The sequence below is a fragment of the Lepisma saccharinum genome, chromosome 15, assembly GCF_977018435.1.
Source record: "Lepisma saccharinum chromosome 15, izLepSacc3.1, whole genome shotgun sequence".
NCBI lineage: Eukaryota > Metazoa > Arthropoda > Insecta > Zygentoma > Lepismatidae > Lepisma > Lepisma saccharinum.
In genome coordinates, this window is record NC_139243.1 from 30,214,246 (window position 1) to 30,229,631 (window position 15,386).

The window sequence follows — 15,386 nt, forward strand, 5'->3', positions numbered from 1 at the left end:
TATATTCTGGCCCAAAGGTACGAAACCTACAAGAGCTGCAGGACCGAATTAGGAATGCGATTGCTTCTGTCACGCCTTGGATGCTACAGAATACGTGGAGAGAAATTGAATTCAGGTTGGACATCCTCCATATCATAAAAGGAGCTCATGTGGAGCTATACTGAGCTGTGCTGAGTTATAACTCCTACCAATAAAACTTGGTGTTTATCTTCAAAATGCTTCCTTTTCTTTTTATCTACTTCTACCCATACTAAAAGCACAAACTTTTAAAAACTGTCAGTCCCATTCCGGACACCCTGTATAATCCTGAATTTTTCATAAGGAAAGAGTACAATTGAGCCAATATTAGTTGTAATTTAATCACAGTTACTTTTTGGTGAGTCCAAGTATATTGTGGAGTGTGAAATGATGTCATTTAAAACTTTTGTGGAGTCTAACATATGTGCAAAAAGCACAACATTCATTGTTTTTGCAACATATGGTGGAGAGAAGTTAATTTTGAGGTTAAATTTGTGCAATTATTATTATTTTTTTCAAATTGAAATGTGGTAGATTGCTATGGTATAATTACAATAGAAAACATACAAGAGAGGGTCTAACGAAAACCTCGTAAGTTCGACAAAAATAACATGGTAGACTGAATACAGCTCAGATTTACATGAAGTATCAACTGTTATTGATAAAATGATCTCAAGGCTGCAACACTGATCAAGGGAGCTTCGAAATGTCATTTTTGTCATTTTTAAGAAAAACGAAAGTTTTTCTAGTTTAGGATTACTATTGCAAATCGCTCATTTCCACGAGTGGCGCCGTCCCAGTATTGCAAATCGCTCACTTCCACGAGAGAGAGAGAGAGAGAGAGAGAGAGAGAGAGAGAGAGAGAGAGTGTGTGTGTGTGTTTGTGTGTTTTTGTTTGTTTGTTTCTTTTTTTGTTTGTTTGTTTGTTTGTTTTTTATATTGTGTAGTAGTTGTGGTGTGTGTGTGTTTATATTGTGTTATAGTTGTGATGTGTTTGTGTGTGTCTTGTGTAGTAGTTGTGATGTGTTTGTGTGTATCTTGTGTAGTAGTTATGCTGTCTAATGTGTTTGTGTTCGTTTTGTGTAGTAATTGTGCTGTCTAATATGTTTGTGTTTGTCTTGTGTAGTAGTTCCTCCATTCATATCGGGGGTTAGGCGTAGAGCTGACAACTCTGCACTGTAAAAAGACATGTCAAGAAACAGAAATATAAGGCCATGGATGTTCCCAAGGTAAAATATTCCGGAGGTAAAATAGTCCCCCGTTCGGATCTCCGGGTGGGGACTACTTTGGGAGGTCCCTGGACTAAGGATAAGATCTACGTTAGGAATAAGGATATTAAATTAGGCACCTGGAATGTTCTGAGCCTTTACCGGCCTGGGGCATTTCAGTGTACAGTTAATGAGATAGTCAAGTATAAATTAGATGTAGTAGCTGTCCAGGAAGTTAGGTGGCCAGGAGAAGGGAATTGTAAAACTAAAAATTATACTTTTTTCTATGGTGGTACTGAAAATCATAATTTTGGAACAGGCTTTTTCATAAATAATAGAATTATCTCGGCTCTTAAAACAGTAGAATTTATTAATGATAGGATATCATATGCAGTTTTACAGGGTAGGTGGTGTAAAATTATTTTAATAAACATACATGCACCAACGGAAGATAAAGATGATAATACTAAAGATGATTTTTATACAGAGTTAGAACAGGTCTTTGATAAATTTTCTCAGTATGATATGAAAATTCTGTTAGGTGACTGTAATGCACAGATTGGCAAAGAAGATACATTTAAACCCACGATTGGTAAAGAAAGTCTTCATGAATTAAGTAATGATAATGGTATAAGATTGATTACTTTTGCAACCTCAAAGAATTTAATTGTGAAAAGTACCACTTTTAAACATAAAGATATCCATAAATATACCTGGTCTTCTCCAGATGGTAAAACTCATAATCAGATAGATCATATTCTCATTGATAAGAGAAGGCATACTAGTATAATTGATGTTCGTACACATAGAGGTGCTGACTGTGCCAGTGACCATTATTTAGTAATTGCTAAATTAAGAGAAAGACTCTCAGTGATAAATCATAAGCAACAAAATCTAAAAGTTATAAAATTTGATACAGGAAAGTTTGCTGATGAAAGAATTAAGAAAGATTACCAAATTAAACTGTCAAATAGATTTGAGGTTTTGCAGGATTTAAATGATGATGAAAATATAAATGAAACAGACGTAAATAAGAATTGGGAGCACATACGTAATGCAATAGAATCAGCAGCTAAAGAAAGTATAGGATACCATAAACCAAGAAAAAGTAAGCCATGGTTTGATAATGAATGTCATAATCTAATAGAAATAAGAAATCAGGCTAGACTTAGGTGGTTAAATAACTCGGATGATACAAATCTAAGCAATTATAATAGAATAAAGCGAGAAGTTAACCGCACGTTTAGAAGTAAAAAAAGAGATTACTTGAAAAGCAAAATTAACGAAATTGAAACAAACAGCAAAAATAAAAATATCAGAGATTTATATAAAGGTGTAAATGAATTTAGAAAGGGGTGGCAACCTAAAGTAAACTTGATAAAAGATAAAGACGGTGATTTTCTAGCTGACCCAAGCGATATTCTAAATAGATGGAAGAACTACTTTAATGACCTTTTAAATGTCCATGTAGGAGATAAATCAGAAGTAAATGAAGTACACACAGCAGAACCTTTAGTTCCAGAACCTAACTTGACTGAAGTTAAAGATGCTATTAAAAGGCTAAAGAATAACAAAGCACCTGGCATTGATTTAATACCAGCTGAGTTAATTAAATATGGTGGAAATTCATTAATATGTCAAATTCATAAATTGATTTGTTTAATATGGAATAAAGAAGAAATCCCTCAACAGTGGAAAGAATCCATAATTGTTCCTGTGTTTAAAAAAGGTGATAAAATGAACTGCAATAATTACCGTGGAATTTCTCTACTCTCAACAACATACAAAATATTGTCTAACATTCTTTTAACAAGACTAACCCCATATGCTAATGAAATTATAGGTGATTATCAATGTGGATTTAAACGTAACAGATCAACTACAGATCAAATTTTTCACATCAGACAGACACTTGAAAAAAAGTGGGAATATAATCAAAATGTCCATCAGCTATTCATTGATTTCAAAATAGCATATGATTCGGTCAAAAGAGATAAATTATATAATATATTAGTAGAGTTTGGAATACCTAAGAAGCTTGTTAGTATGATAAAAATATGCACCAGTGAAACAGAAAGTAAAATTCGTGTGGGTAATAATATGTCTGACAAATTTATAATTCATGATGGGTTAAAACAAGGAGATGCATTATCTCCATTGCTCTTTAATTTTGCCTTAGAATATGCTGTTAGGAAGGTAAAAGAAACTAAAGAAGGACTAAAATTAAATGGTGTGACTCAGTTGTTAGCATATGCAGATGATGTAGACTTACTGGGGGATGATATAAATACGATTAAGAATAATGCTAAAATATTTTTCAAAACTGCTAAAGAGATAGGTTTGGAAGTTAACAAAGAGAAAACTAAATATATGCTTACAGGCCGAAACCAAGTGTTAGGTAATAATCAAAATCTAATTATTGATAACAACTCGTTTGAACCAGTTTCCAAATTCAAATACTTAGGAGTAATATTAACAAATGAAAATTATATTAAAGAGGAAATAAAAAGTAGGCTTAATTCAGGAAATGCATGTTACTTCTCTCTTCATAAACTTTTGTCTTCTCGTTTAATATCTAAGAAACTAAAAGTTAAAATATACAAAACAGTAATTTTGCCTGTAGTATTATATGGGTGTGAAACTTGGTCCCTTACATTGAAAGAGGAACATAAATTGAGAGTATTTGAAAATAAGATCCTTAGGAAAATATTTGGACCTAAAAGGGATGAGGAGACCGGTGAGTGGAGAAGGTTACATAATTTAGAACTACATAATTTGTATTCATGTCCAGATATTATTAGAATAATTAAATCAAGAAGACTTAGGTGGGCAGGCCATGTGGCACGAATGGGAGAGGAAAGAGGAGTTTACAGGATTCTTGTTGGGAAACCTGATGGTAAGAGACCTGTAGGAAGGCCAAGACGAAGATGGAGGGACAACGTTGAGATGGACCTAAAGGAAATCGGTAGGGATGGAAAAGAGTATATAGATCTTGCTCAAGATAGGGACAGATGGAAGGCCTGTGTTGCTGCAGCCATGAACCTTCGGGTTTAAGAAGGCTAGAGAGTTAGTTAGTTAGTTAGTTAAAGACTGCGCCTCCTATACATGCTTGCATCAGTGAAGAGGAGTGATTTATTGCCCTATATCAGACCAAAACTTACTGAAATTTATCGGCAAAATTAAAATTCAATATCTCTGTGCATGCTTAGCACACCAGCAAGTTTACAAATGGAGAAGAAAGTCCAACAACCACTCAAGGACCATGATAAAATTCAAGTATTATTCCCAGTTTTCAAGGCCAACTTTCCAAAAATTCAAGGGTATACAAGCATATGTTTTCTCTATTTGAACCTTACTTATTACAACCTCTTACCCTCCCCTCTAACACACACACACACACACACAAATATATCACCAATCTGAAGGGTCCATGTGATTCCAATGTATCAAAAAATTTTAATTCAATTAAACGGTGTACATATTTAAAATATTTAATTTATGGTGCAGAGGTTAAATTTGTCATTTCGCATACTCAGACTTGAAATCTACAAACACAAGTATATTACGGGATATACAAATCTACGAAAACTTGTTAATTCAATTGTATAAGAATTTAAAACTCAAATTGAACTAATGAACTTCAAGATATCTTGCAATATTCTTCCATTTGTCAGATAGATTGTTCTGCAAAGGACCCTAACAAAGTAGCAAAGAACACTAACAAAGTAAACAGATTAAGAGAATTCTGTTTTATTTTCCACGCAACTTTCTTTCCCTTCCTCGATAAAAAATAAAGCTAAACTGTGAAACCCTTGGCTCGGGGCATTTATAAATATGTACGATTCTATGGGATTAATAAGAGTTGCAATTTTTCACGTCTATGGAGAAAAATTCATGCACAATTTCCAAAGCCAATAATTCACACAGAATTCCCGGTGATAGCCACCCTGCAAATATATGTAGATCAGTAATAGGTCTGTGCTAAAATGCAGCACACAGGGTGGTTACTCTAGGACCATGATAAAATTCAAGTATAATTCCAGGTTTTCAAGGTGAATTTTCCAAAAATTCAAGGATACAAGCAGATGTTTTCTTTAAATATTTCAACCTTATGTATTATATTACCTCTCACCACCCACACACATATATTAACAATATAAAAGGTCTGTGTGATTCCAATGTATCCAAAAATTCTAATTCAATGCAATTAAACGGTATATTATATATATATATAATTTTAGGTGTAGAGCTTACATCTACAAAGACAAGTCACAATTGTTACACTAATCTACAAAAAACTGTTAATTTCAAATTTACCTAAAAAACTTCAAGATATTCTATCTCGCAATAATCTTCCGTCTGTAAATATATTGTTCTACAAAGAACACTAGCAAAGCAAACGGACTGAGAGAATTCTTGTTTTTATTCTCTACATCTTCACACCTTTCTTTTTTTTCCTTCCTCGATAAAAATAAAAGCTAAGGTGTGAAAAAACTTGCCGCGGGGTATTAATAAATATATATACAATCAATGGGATTTGGATTAATAAAAGTTCCAATTTTTCACGTCTACTGAGAAAGATTCCAGCAGAATTCACGCAGATTTCCCGGTGAGTAGCCACCCTGAGCAAACTTGTGCAACCCTACATACAGTAATCTACGATGGCAAATCGAAAAGTCTTTGAGTCTAATTTTTTTCTAGCTTCTTATAAGTGTTATTACAAAAGCGATATATTTTAGCGATGCAGTAGGTTTCTTGGAATGGCCCTATTGTAACTTCCGATTTCTTCCACGGCACGGCGCTGTTATCAGTTGGCAAAGATGGCCGGAGTGCTCAGGAAGTCCACGCCATATGAGCTGCGAAATGTTATTTGTTATTTAAACAATGTTCATCATCAAGAAGCTTAGGAACCCACAGACACGACACCTTGCAGTATCCCAACGAATCGTGAACAATGCCAAGTTCAGTGGCAATGTCCTTTAGATGAACACGTCGATCAGCTTTCATCATTTCATCAACACGGGTAATGTTGTCCGGTGTCAGCTAGGAACGAGGTCGGCCCGATCGCTCAGTCCTCCACATTTTCCCTTCCATTTTCAAACTCCTTGCACCACCACTGCACACTTCGCACTGATAAACACTTGTCCCCATACACTGGCTCCATATCCCTGTGGATATCTGTGGCCGATTGTCCTTTGGACCATAAAAAACGAATAACACTTCACTGCTCATATGCCGTGGACTTCTTGAGCACTCCGGCAATCTTTGCCAACTGATAACAGGGCCGTGCTGTGGAAGAAATCGGAAGTTACAATAGACCCGTTCCAACAAAAGCCTAGTCCATCGCTCGTATATCTTGCTTTTGTAATAACACGTATAACAAGCTAGCAAAAAATTAGGTGCAAAGACTTTTCGATTTGCCCTCGTACTAGATAATAAACCAAAACAAATTAAGGTTTTTATTTGACTCTCCCTTGTATATTAAAATTTATAAATATTCTGAATTAATTTGGATTTATTTAATTAATGAGTTCTGGGGGGGGGGGAACATTGACGGTCAAGGGTACCTGCAGGGGGCAAATACTGTCCAAAATTTCAAATTTTATGTAAAAAAAATACATTTTGGAAAATTTTCTTGCTCGCTTCGCCCACAATATCTGATTTTCTTACTCTTATCAAGTTTAGAGCCGTAGCTAGGGGGCAGTGGTGTCATCCCCGGGTGCCGAACGATGGAGATGAGAAAAGTTGGAAAAGAGAGAATGCCATGGTGTCCCATTTAATTATTTGCACCCTATTAAATCAATATTGATTTCAGACCAAAAAAAATTGGATCTAAAAATTTTCTTGCTCGCGAATTACCAGAGATAGAAGTAAAACTTATCTTAATTGATTTTGTCTTAAATGCATAAACAATTGTTTTGAGGAAAGGAAGCGTGCACATTTCAGACACAATTTCTATAATTTTTGCTGTTGGTTTATTATGAGGTGGATGAATTGATTGTGTAATGTATTTAAATAATATATGTTGTGTGATTCCAATGTATCCAAAAATAAAAGATGAAGACGGTGATTTTCTAGCTGACCCAAGCAAAATTCTAAATAGATGGAAGAACTACTTTAATGGTCTTTTAAATGTCCATGTAGGAGATAAATCAGAAGTAAATGAAGTCCACACAGCAGAACCTTTAGTTCCAGAACCTAACTTGACTGAAGTTAAAGATGCTATTAAAAGGCTAAAGAATAACAAAGCCACCTGGCATTGATTTAATACCAGCTGAGTTAATTAAATATGGTGGAAATACATTAATATGTCAAATTCATAAATTGATTTGTTTAATATGGAATAAAGAAGAAATCCCTCAACAGTGGAAAGAATCCATAATTGTTCCTGTGTTTTAAAAAGGTGATAAAATGAACTGCAATAATTACCGTGGAATTTCTCTACTCTCAACAACATATAAAATATTATCAAACATTCTTTTAACAAGGCTAACCCCATATGCTAATGAAATTATAGGTGATTATCAATGTGGATTTAAACGTAACAGATCAACTACAGATCAAATTTTTCACATCAGACAGACACTTGAGAAAAAGTGGGAATATAATCAAAATGTCCATCAGCTATTCATTGATTTCAAAAAAGCATATGATTCGGTCAAAAGAGATAAATTATATAATATATTAGTCGAGTTTGGAATACCTAAGAAGCTTGTTAGTATGATAAAAATATGCACCAGTGAAACAGAAAGTAAAATTCGTGTGGGTATTAATATGTCTGACAAATTTACAATTCATGATGGGTTAAAACAAGGAGATGCATTATCTCCATTTCTCTTTAATTTTGCCTTAGAATATGCTGTTAGGAAGGTAAAAGAAAGTAAAGAAGGACTAAAATTAAATGGTGTGACTCAGTTGTTAGCATATGCAGATGATGTAGACTTACTGGGGGATGATGTGAATACAATAAAGAATAATGCTAAAATATTTTTCAAAACTGCTAAAGAGATAGGTTTGGAAGTTAACAAAGAGAAAACTAAATATATGCTTACAGGCTGAAACCAAGTGTTAGGTAATAATCAAAATCTAATTATTGATAACAACTCGTTTGAACCAGTTTCCAAATTCAAATACTTAGGAGTAATATTAACAAATGAAAATTATATTAAGAGGAAATAAAGAGTAGGCTTAATTCAGGAAATGCATGTTACTTCTCTCTTCATAAACTTTTGTCTTCTCGTTTAATATCTAAGAAACTAAAAGTTAAAATATACAAAACACTAATTTTACCTGTAGTATTATATGGATGCGAAACTTGGTCCCTTACATTGAAAGAGGAACATAAATTGAGAGTATTTGAAAATAAGATCCTTAGGAAAATCTTTAGACCTAAAAGGGATGAGGAGACAGGTGAGTGGAGAAGGTTACATAATTTAGAACTACATCATTTGTATTCATGTCCAGATATTATTAGAATAATTAAATCAAGAAGACTTAGGTGGGCAGGCCATGTGGCACGAATGGGAGAGGAAAGAGGAGTTTACAGGATTCTTGTTGGGAAACCTGATGGTAAGAGACCTGTAGGAAGGCCAAGACGAAGATGGAGGGACAACGTTGAGATGGACCTAAGGGAAATTGGTAGGGATGGAAAAGAGTATATAGAACTTGCTCAAGATAGGGAAAGATGGAAGGCCTGTGTTGCTGCAGCCATGAACCTTCGGGTTTAAGAAGGCTAGGGAGTTAGTTAGTTTGGTATGTTGTGTATATAAGTATTAAAGAAACTTTGAATACATACACAATTTAGTGTTGGCATGTTCCATATGTATTTTTTATTTTACGTCGCTGTACGTTGCACATGTGTAAAACATATAACGTGCATGAATATTATACACGTTAATGTAAATGCCGGCTCCTGTGGTGAAGTGGTTAGCACATCGCACTACGATGCCAGGGGGTTCGAATCCTGGCCTGAGCATGGATATTTGTGAGTATCCATTCATCAATTTCATCATATCATCACTCATCCCTATCTTCGCAAATTAGCCAAAAGTGGCACAAAATGTGAAGTAAAATAAGTCATTTAATGCGAAATCAACACAGCCTTTGACCTGACCATCTCCGATTTTCATGAAATTTGGGGAGTTGAAACTATGCATGGAACTTAGTAACTATGAAAATTTTTAGTCTCATGCATCTTGTAATTGTTAAATTATTCAAGGTCAAAGTTAGCAGAAATTGCCCTTTTTGAGCCCGCTTAGCTATACTAAATATACTAATATGCCGGATCTGCGCTTGACACGCACGGCTAGGGATCTCCCTGTGCCTAACCTATTTCTTTTATGACCAATTATACCCAGGATAACTCCTTCACATTTTGTAGGGGTGTTAAGGGACATTTGACTCTTCATAGTTCATGTAATGGGGCTTTTATCAGTCACATAGTCACACATATTATTTTGTATCTTCTGATCCCATTGCAGTCCCAGAATGATTTTTTGATATGTTTTAGAGTATGGTATGAGGGACCAAATATATTTTTTCACGATTTTTGGTGATGACATGTTTTGAGATATTCAAGGTCAAAAGTCAAGGTCACGTGAAAAAATTATATTTTTATCCAAAGGTAGGCTTGTTATATATCACTGGAAAGCTTATTCAATTCCCTGTACAACAAGCTTTATTTGAGCTTCCTAGGCAAAATAGTGGCGGAGTTACAGCACATTTAGTATAGCTAAGCGGGCTCAAAAAGGGCAATTTATGCTAATTTTGACCTTGAATAATTTAACAATTACAAGACGCACGAGACTAAAAATGTTCATAGTTACTAAGTTCTGTGCATATTTTCAACTCCCCAAATTTCATGAAAATCGGAGATGGTCAGGTTAAAAATTGCACATATCTGTGTTGATTTGGCATGGAATGACTCATAAGGCAAATCAAATCACAAATCACGTTAATGTAAAAAAAAAAAAAAAAGAATTATGTTCGGAATGCATTTATCAAGCATTTTCTGTCTTTCAAAAATAGTTTGTGAGCTTGTTTCCATTATTAATGTGAAATTGAATGTGTTGAACAAATAATTCAAATCGTTTGTTCAAACACAAATGCTTTAGCATAGACTTCTAACCCTCTTTTGCGTAATTTGCAAGGATGATAACATCTTTGACACAACCACCACTACTACTACTATAATAATAATAAAAATGTTATAATAAGAATAATAACAACTACAATAATAATTATTATTATTGGTACCATTATCCTGGTACTTGCCCAGGATATGGATTTATGAGGTGGGTTCAAAAAAGACCAAAATTTTTTAATAGCATGCCAACGGTTGCAGATGGCGTGATTCGGCTACCGTGAGCACGTAGCGGCATATCTTGGTAAGAGATCGCCTTTTACTGGGTTCCGATCTATGCGTTAGTTATCGAGTAGCAGCCGATTGAGTGCGGTCGTACACAAGTAGCTTGTCGGATTAGTGACAAAGCAACAATGAAGGAGTTAGAGGAACAACACAGTGTGTGAAATTTTGCGTAAAACTTGAGAAAACTTTTACGGAAACATTCCAAATGCTTAAATAAACATACAGGTATTACTGTATGAGCTGAACTCAGTGTAATGATTGGTTTAAGTGCTTTAAGGAGGGCAGGAGTTAGATTGCCGAAGATTCAAGGGCTGGACAACCTTCAACGTCAACAGACGACCAACATGTTGACATTGTTCGCACTCTGATTCGTGCAAATCGTCGTTTAATTGTCCGTGAGGTTGCTGAAGAAGTTGGCATGTGTAATATCCTGCCATAAAATCCTGACTGAAAAACTTGACATGCATCGCATCAGTGCAAAATTCATGCCACGTTTGTTGACAGATGACCAAAAGCAGAATAGAGTTCAAATCTGTCAGGAACTGCTTGCAAATGCAGACGAAAACTTTCTAAAAAATATCGTCACAGGAGATAAGACATAGGTTTACGGATATGATGTGGAAATGAAGATGCAGTCTTCGCAATGGGTGGGGAAAGGGTATCCTTGACCAAAGAAAGCACGAATGAGTCGGTCAAAAATAAAGGTGATGATGGTTGTGTTTTTTGATTGGAAAGGCGTTGTGCACCATGAATTTATACCACCTGGTTAGATGGTAAACAAGGAAGTCTACCAGAGAATTCTAACATGATTGAGAGATGCTGTGCGTAGGAAGAGACCTGAACTGTGGGGGAATCAGTCGTGGATGTTGCATCATGACAATGCTCCACCTCACACATTGCTCCTTGTCACAAGTTATCTGGTAAAAAATCGCACTTCTGTTGTGCCCCATGCACCCTATTCTCCAGACTGCATAATTTTTTCTCTTTCCCAAACTGAAAATCGCTTTGAAAGGATGGCGATTCCAGACCAGCGAGGAAATTCAGGAAAATGCGACGAGACTACTGCGCACCATCGAAGAAAGTGCGTTCCAAAATTGGAAAAAACGATGTATTGACGCTGGGGGGGAATACTTTAAAGGGGATAGCAGTTGAAAGTGTGTATCTGAGCAATAAAGCAAGAATAGCTAAATTTCGGTCTCTTTTTTAACATACCTCGTATGTGTTGATTGATTTATTTATTTTGTATTTCTGCCACTTTTGACTAATCGCAACAACGAAGATGAGTGATGAAACTGATGAATGGACTCTCACACAGAAAATCAATGCCTAGTAGCCTCTAATCCATCTTTTGGGGTGGATTTCAACCTTGGAAACAGAGAGAAGCCAGCAGGTGGCAAATCAAAAGCTATCAGCCTCATTTGACCGATCCAAAAGATCATGACTAATCTTACCACATGTTTATCCTTCATCTGCCAGCAAACATGGAACAAATTTGATGATAACCAAATGTATATTTTTCCATCAAAATCTTACGGCATCAACTTTTACTTAGGCCTACTACTTCTGTTATTTCATCGGAAGTGAACTCACGATTCCCCTGCACCATAGCTTTCTAAATATGAGTGTCATCAGATTATGTTTGAGCTGCTCAGATTTGGCATTGCCTCAAATTGATATTTGGCCTCTTCACATAAGCTTTTTGCAATATTTTCAGTTTCGGTAAACACCTTACCCAATTTCAAACAAAATTGCACAGAGGAAGTTGTTCAAGAATCTTCAATCGAAAAATTGCCACAAGCATGGAATACTACAGTGATGGTCTAGTCGGTACGGTGTCTGACTCCCATGTGGGAAACCTAGGTTCGATTCCCAGCTTGGGTAATCTAAGGTCAAATTTATTCCAGCCTTGTCCATGCTAATAATTCAATTAAACGGTATACGTAATATAATTAAAATATTTAATTTAAGGTGCTGAGTTTCTATTTACAATCAGAGGCGCAACCACGAATTTTTGTCTGAGCAGGTGGGGAGAAAGTGCCAGGATAAATGTACTAATACTAATAATAATAGTGTTAATGATAATAGTATAACATTATTATTATTATTATTATTGATTTGCGAAGATGGGGATGAGTGATATGATGAAATTGATGAATAGACAGTCACAAACATCCATGCCCAAGCAAGGATTCGAACCTGCCGGGACCAACATTGTTCTTGTTATTATTTTTAGTAGTAGTAGTAGTAGTATCAAAGACGTTATTACCCTCGTAAATTATGCAAAAAAGGGGGTAGAAGTTGGTGCTAAAGCATTTGTGTTTGAAAAAGCAATTTCAATTATTTTTTTCCCACATGGCACAGTAGTTCGGATCCCACTTCAAACTGTAGGTCCAGTCCCGATTAGCCTTTCTGTGCATAAAGTGGACTTAAAACCACAAAGCAATCAATCAATTTTACAACATTTTTCATTTAGATAGTTCGGCGCCCAGGGCCGACTCCCGCCGCCTCCTAGCTATGGTTATAAACTTGATACGACTAAGAAAATTTTGGATTTGGATTAGAAAAAGTTGTAATTTTTCACGTCTATGGAGCAAAATTCAAGTAGTATTCACGTATAATTCCTGGAGCCAATAATTCACGCATAATTCCTGGAATTCAAGGAATTCCCGGTGAGTAGCCACCCTGTCATAACACAGTGATATATGCACAGGGAACTTCACCTTATGGCACACTACCTCGCTGCAACATTTGCAGACTGGAATTGAAACAACTGAGAGTGATGTCAGGATTGAATTAATTCTAAAGAAACTCTGTGCCAGCAGTAGAGTAGTGAGTATTGATAGATTGGCATAATATTTCAAAATATGGGTTTCTTTTTGGACAGACCTTGCATATTTTTTTCCAATCTATAGTTGAGCTATGGTTGCCCAGTCAGTAAGGTGTCTAACTGTAATGCAGGAGACACAGGTTCAATTCCCAGGGTTGATAATCTCAAGTGGAATCTTTCAACAATAACCCTGCATTGAAGTGACACTAAGGTTCACCAGGCCTCTAATATAATGGGTACCTGAGAGCAATCCTGCAGTCAAGAGCATGGCTTCAGTCCGCTAAGAACTATACATACTATACAACTACACAGAGTACAACTACAGAATACTACACCAGCAGGTGCTCACCATAATGTGATACTCCTCATGGCCTTCTATTGGTTCGCTGACGACACTCTTGATCGTGTTCATTGGAATTTTGTCTGTCCTCTCTTTGGTACCTATCCACAGTTGATCTTGTTCCAATTTGAAGGTCAGTCTTACTTTCCCTCCAGACTTATTCAACATTCCAGACACCGGATGTTGAGGTAATGCATCCTGCAAATATATAGATCCAGTTATACTCTACAGCAACAAAAACACAAACTATTACATTAAAGTAACACCATTAACAAAATTAGCTACAGTTTTGTACTTGTGCACATTTCTATTCTTTTGAATTTCACTGAAAACTTAAAACCAGTAGGGTCTCACCGATGGTGTAGTGGTAACACTGTCGCTTTGTAATCAAGGGGTCCCGGGTTCGATACCCGATGGAGGCACATAGTGGTTCGGATCTCACTTTAAAATGTAGGTCCCATCTCAATTAGCCTTTCTGTGCATAAAGTGGACTTTAAACAAAAACTCAAACTCCTATAAAACCAGTACGTAACATGATGATTCCAAGGGGTTTAACCCTCCAAAAAGAAACTACATATTCTGAAATTTACTAAGAAAACTAGGGCATGAGAAAAATAATTGCAATGTGGTAAATTGTAAACTAAATCCCAGGCTACACACAGAGATACCAAATTGTATGTTCCATCAATAGCTTATTATGTAAGTAAAATGCTCCCCTGTGCTTTGCACCATGCCATGAAGGCATATAGGTGGGTGTGGAGTTAGGGGCCATACTTTCTTGATCACGGCCAAAGGTGGGGGTGATGTGGCCACCTTTACCCTCAGAGTTTCCTCCAGGTACCCACTATATGTGATGCTGAGTGGGTGCAGGAGCCGCTTGAACAGACACCCTAATGACTGAGCTACCGTGGTTCTAATGAATTATGTATATCTATCTACACACACACACACACACAGTGAGAGAGAGAGGGGAGAGAGGGGGAAGGGCAAGTGAGGCAGGCTTAAAGGAAAACGAGAGAGAGATATAGAAGTAAAATAGAGAGAGAGAAAAGGAAATCGAGAGATATATTTATATAGAGACAGAGGTAAAGAAAATAATGAGAAAGAAGATATTGAAAGGAAGGGATAGAGAAGGTGGGTGGGTGGGTGAGGGGGAGGGAGGGAGGGAGCGAGAGAGAGCGAGAGAGAGAGAGAGAGAGAGAGAGAGAGAGAGAGAGAGACACACATCAGAAAGGGAGAAAAAGATTGATTGATTGAGTTTGTGTTTAAGTCCACTTTATGCATAGTAAGGCTAATAGGGACTGGGCCTACAGTTTAAACTGGAATCCAAACCACTATGTAGGGAGAAAAACAGAGTGGGACAAAAGAAGAGAGATAGACTTCAACAAAGAGACACAAAGACAAGATAGATAGAGGTGTAGAGACAGACAGACAGACAGGTAGACAGACAGAGATTTTATATATATATATATGGCGTCAAGGAAATATGAAACATACACAACACTGGTAATTTCAAATTTACACAGCAGCACACATCAAAATCAGGTTCAGCATGGAATTCAACTGTACCTGCTAGGTTGCCTAACCAAGAGCAAAGATGAAATTGGTAACAGATACCATGATTCT

The 15,386-nt window shown here is 36.2% G+C and overlaps 1 protein-coding gene across 2 annotated transcripts in view; it reads right to left on the reverse strand.

The window, feature by feature from the left end:
• The window catches only part of LOC145999657 (ubiquitin domain-containing protein UBFD1-like), a 47,850-nt gene that overhangs the window by 2,999 nt on the left and 29,465 nt on the right, over positions 1-15,386 (reverse strand). For both annotated transcript variants that reach the window (XM_083136787.1, XM_083136788.1), the window contains exon 5: positions 13,770-13,958. In XM_083136787.1, the coding sequence (XP_082992913.1) occupies positions 13,770-13,958 (189 nt within the window). The remainder of the gene's footprint in view (positions 1-13,769; positions 13,959-15,386) is intronic.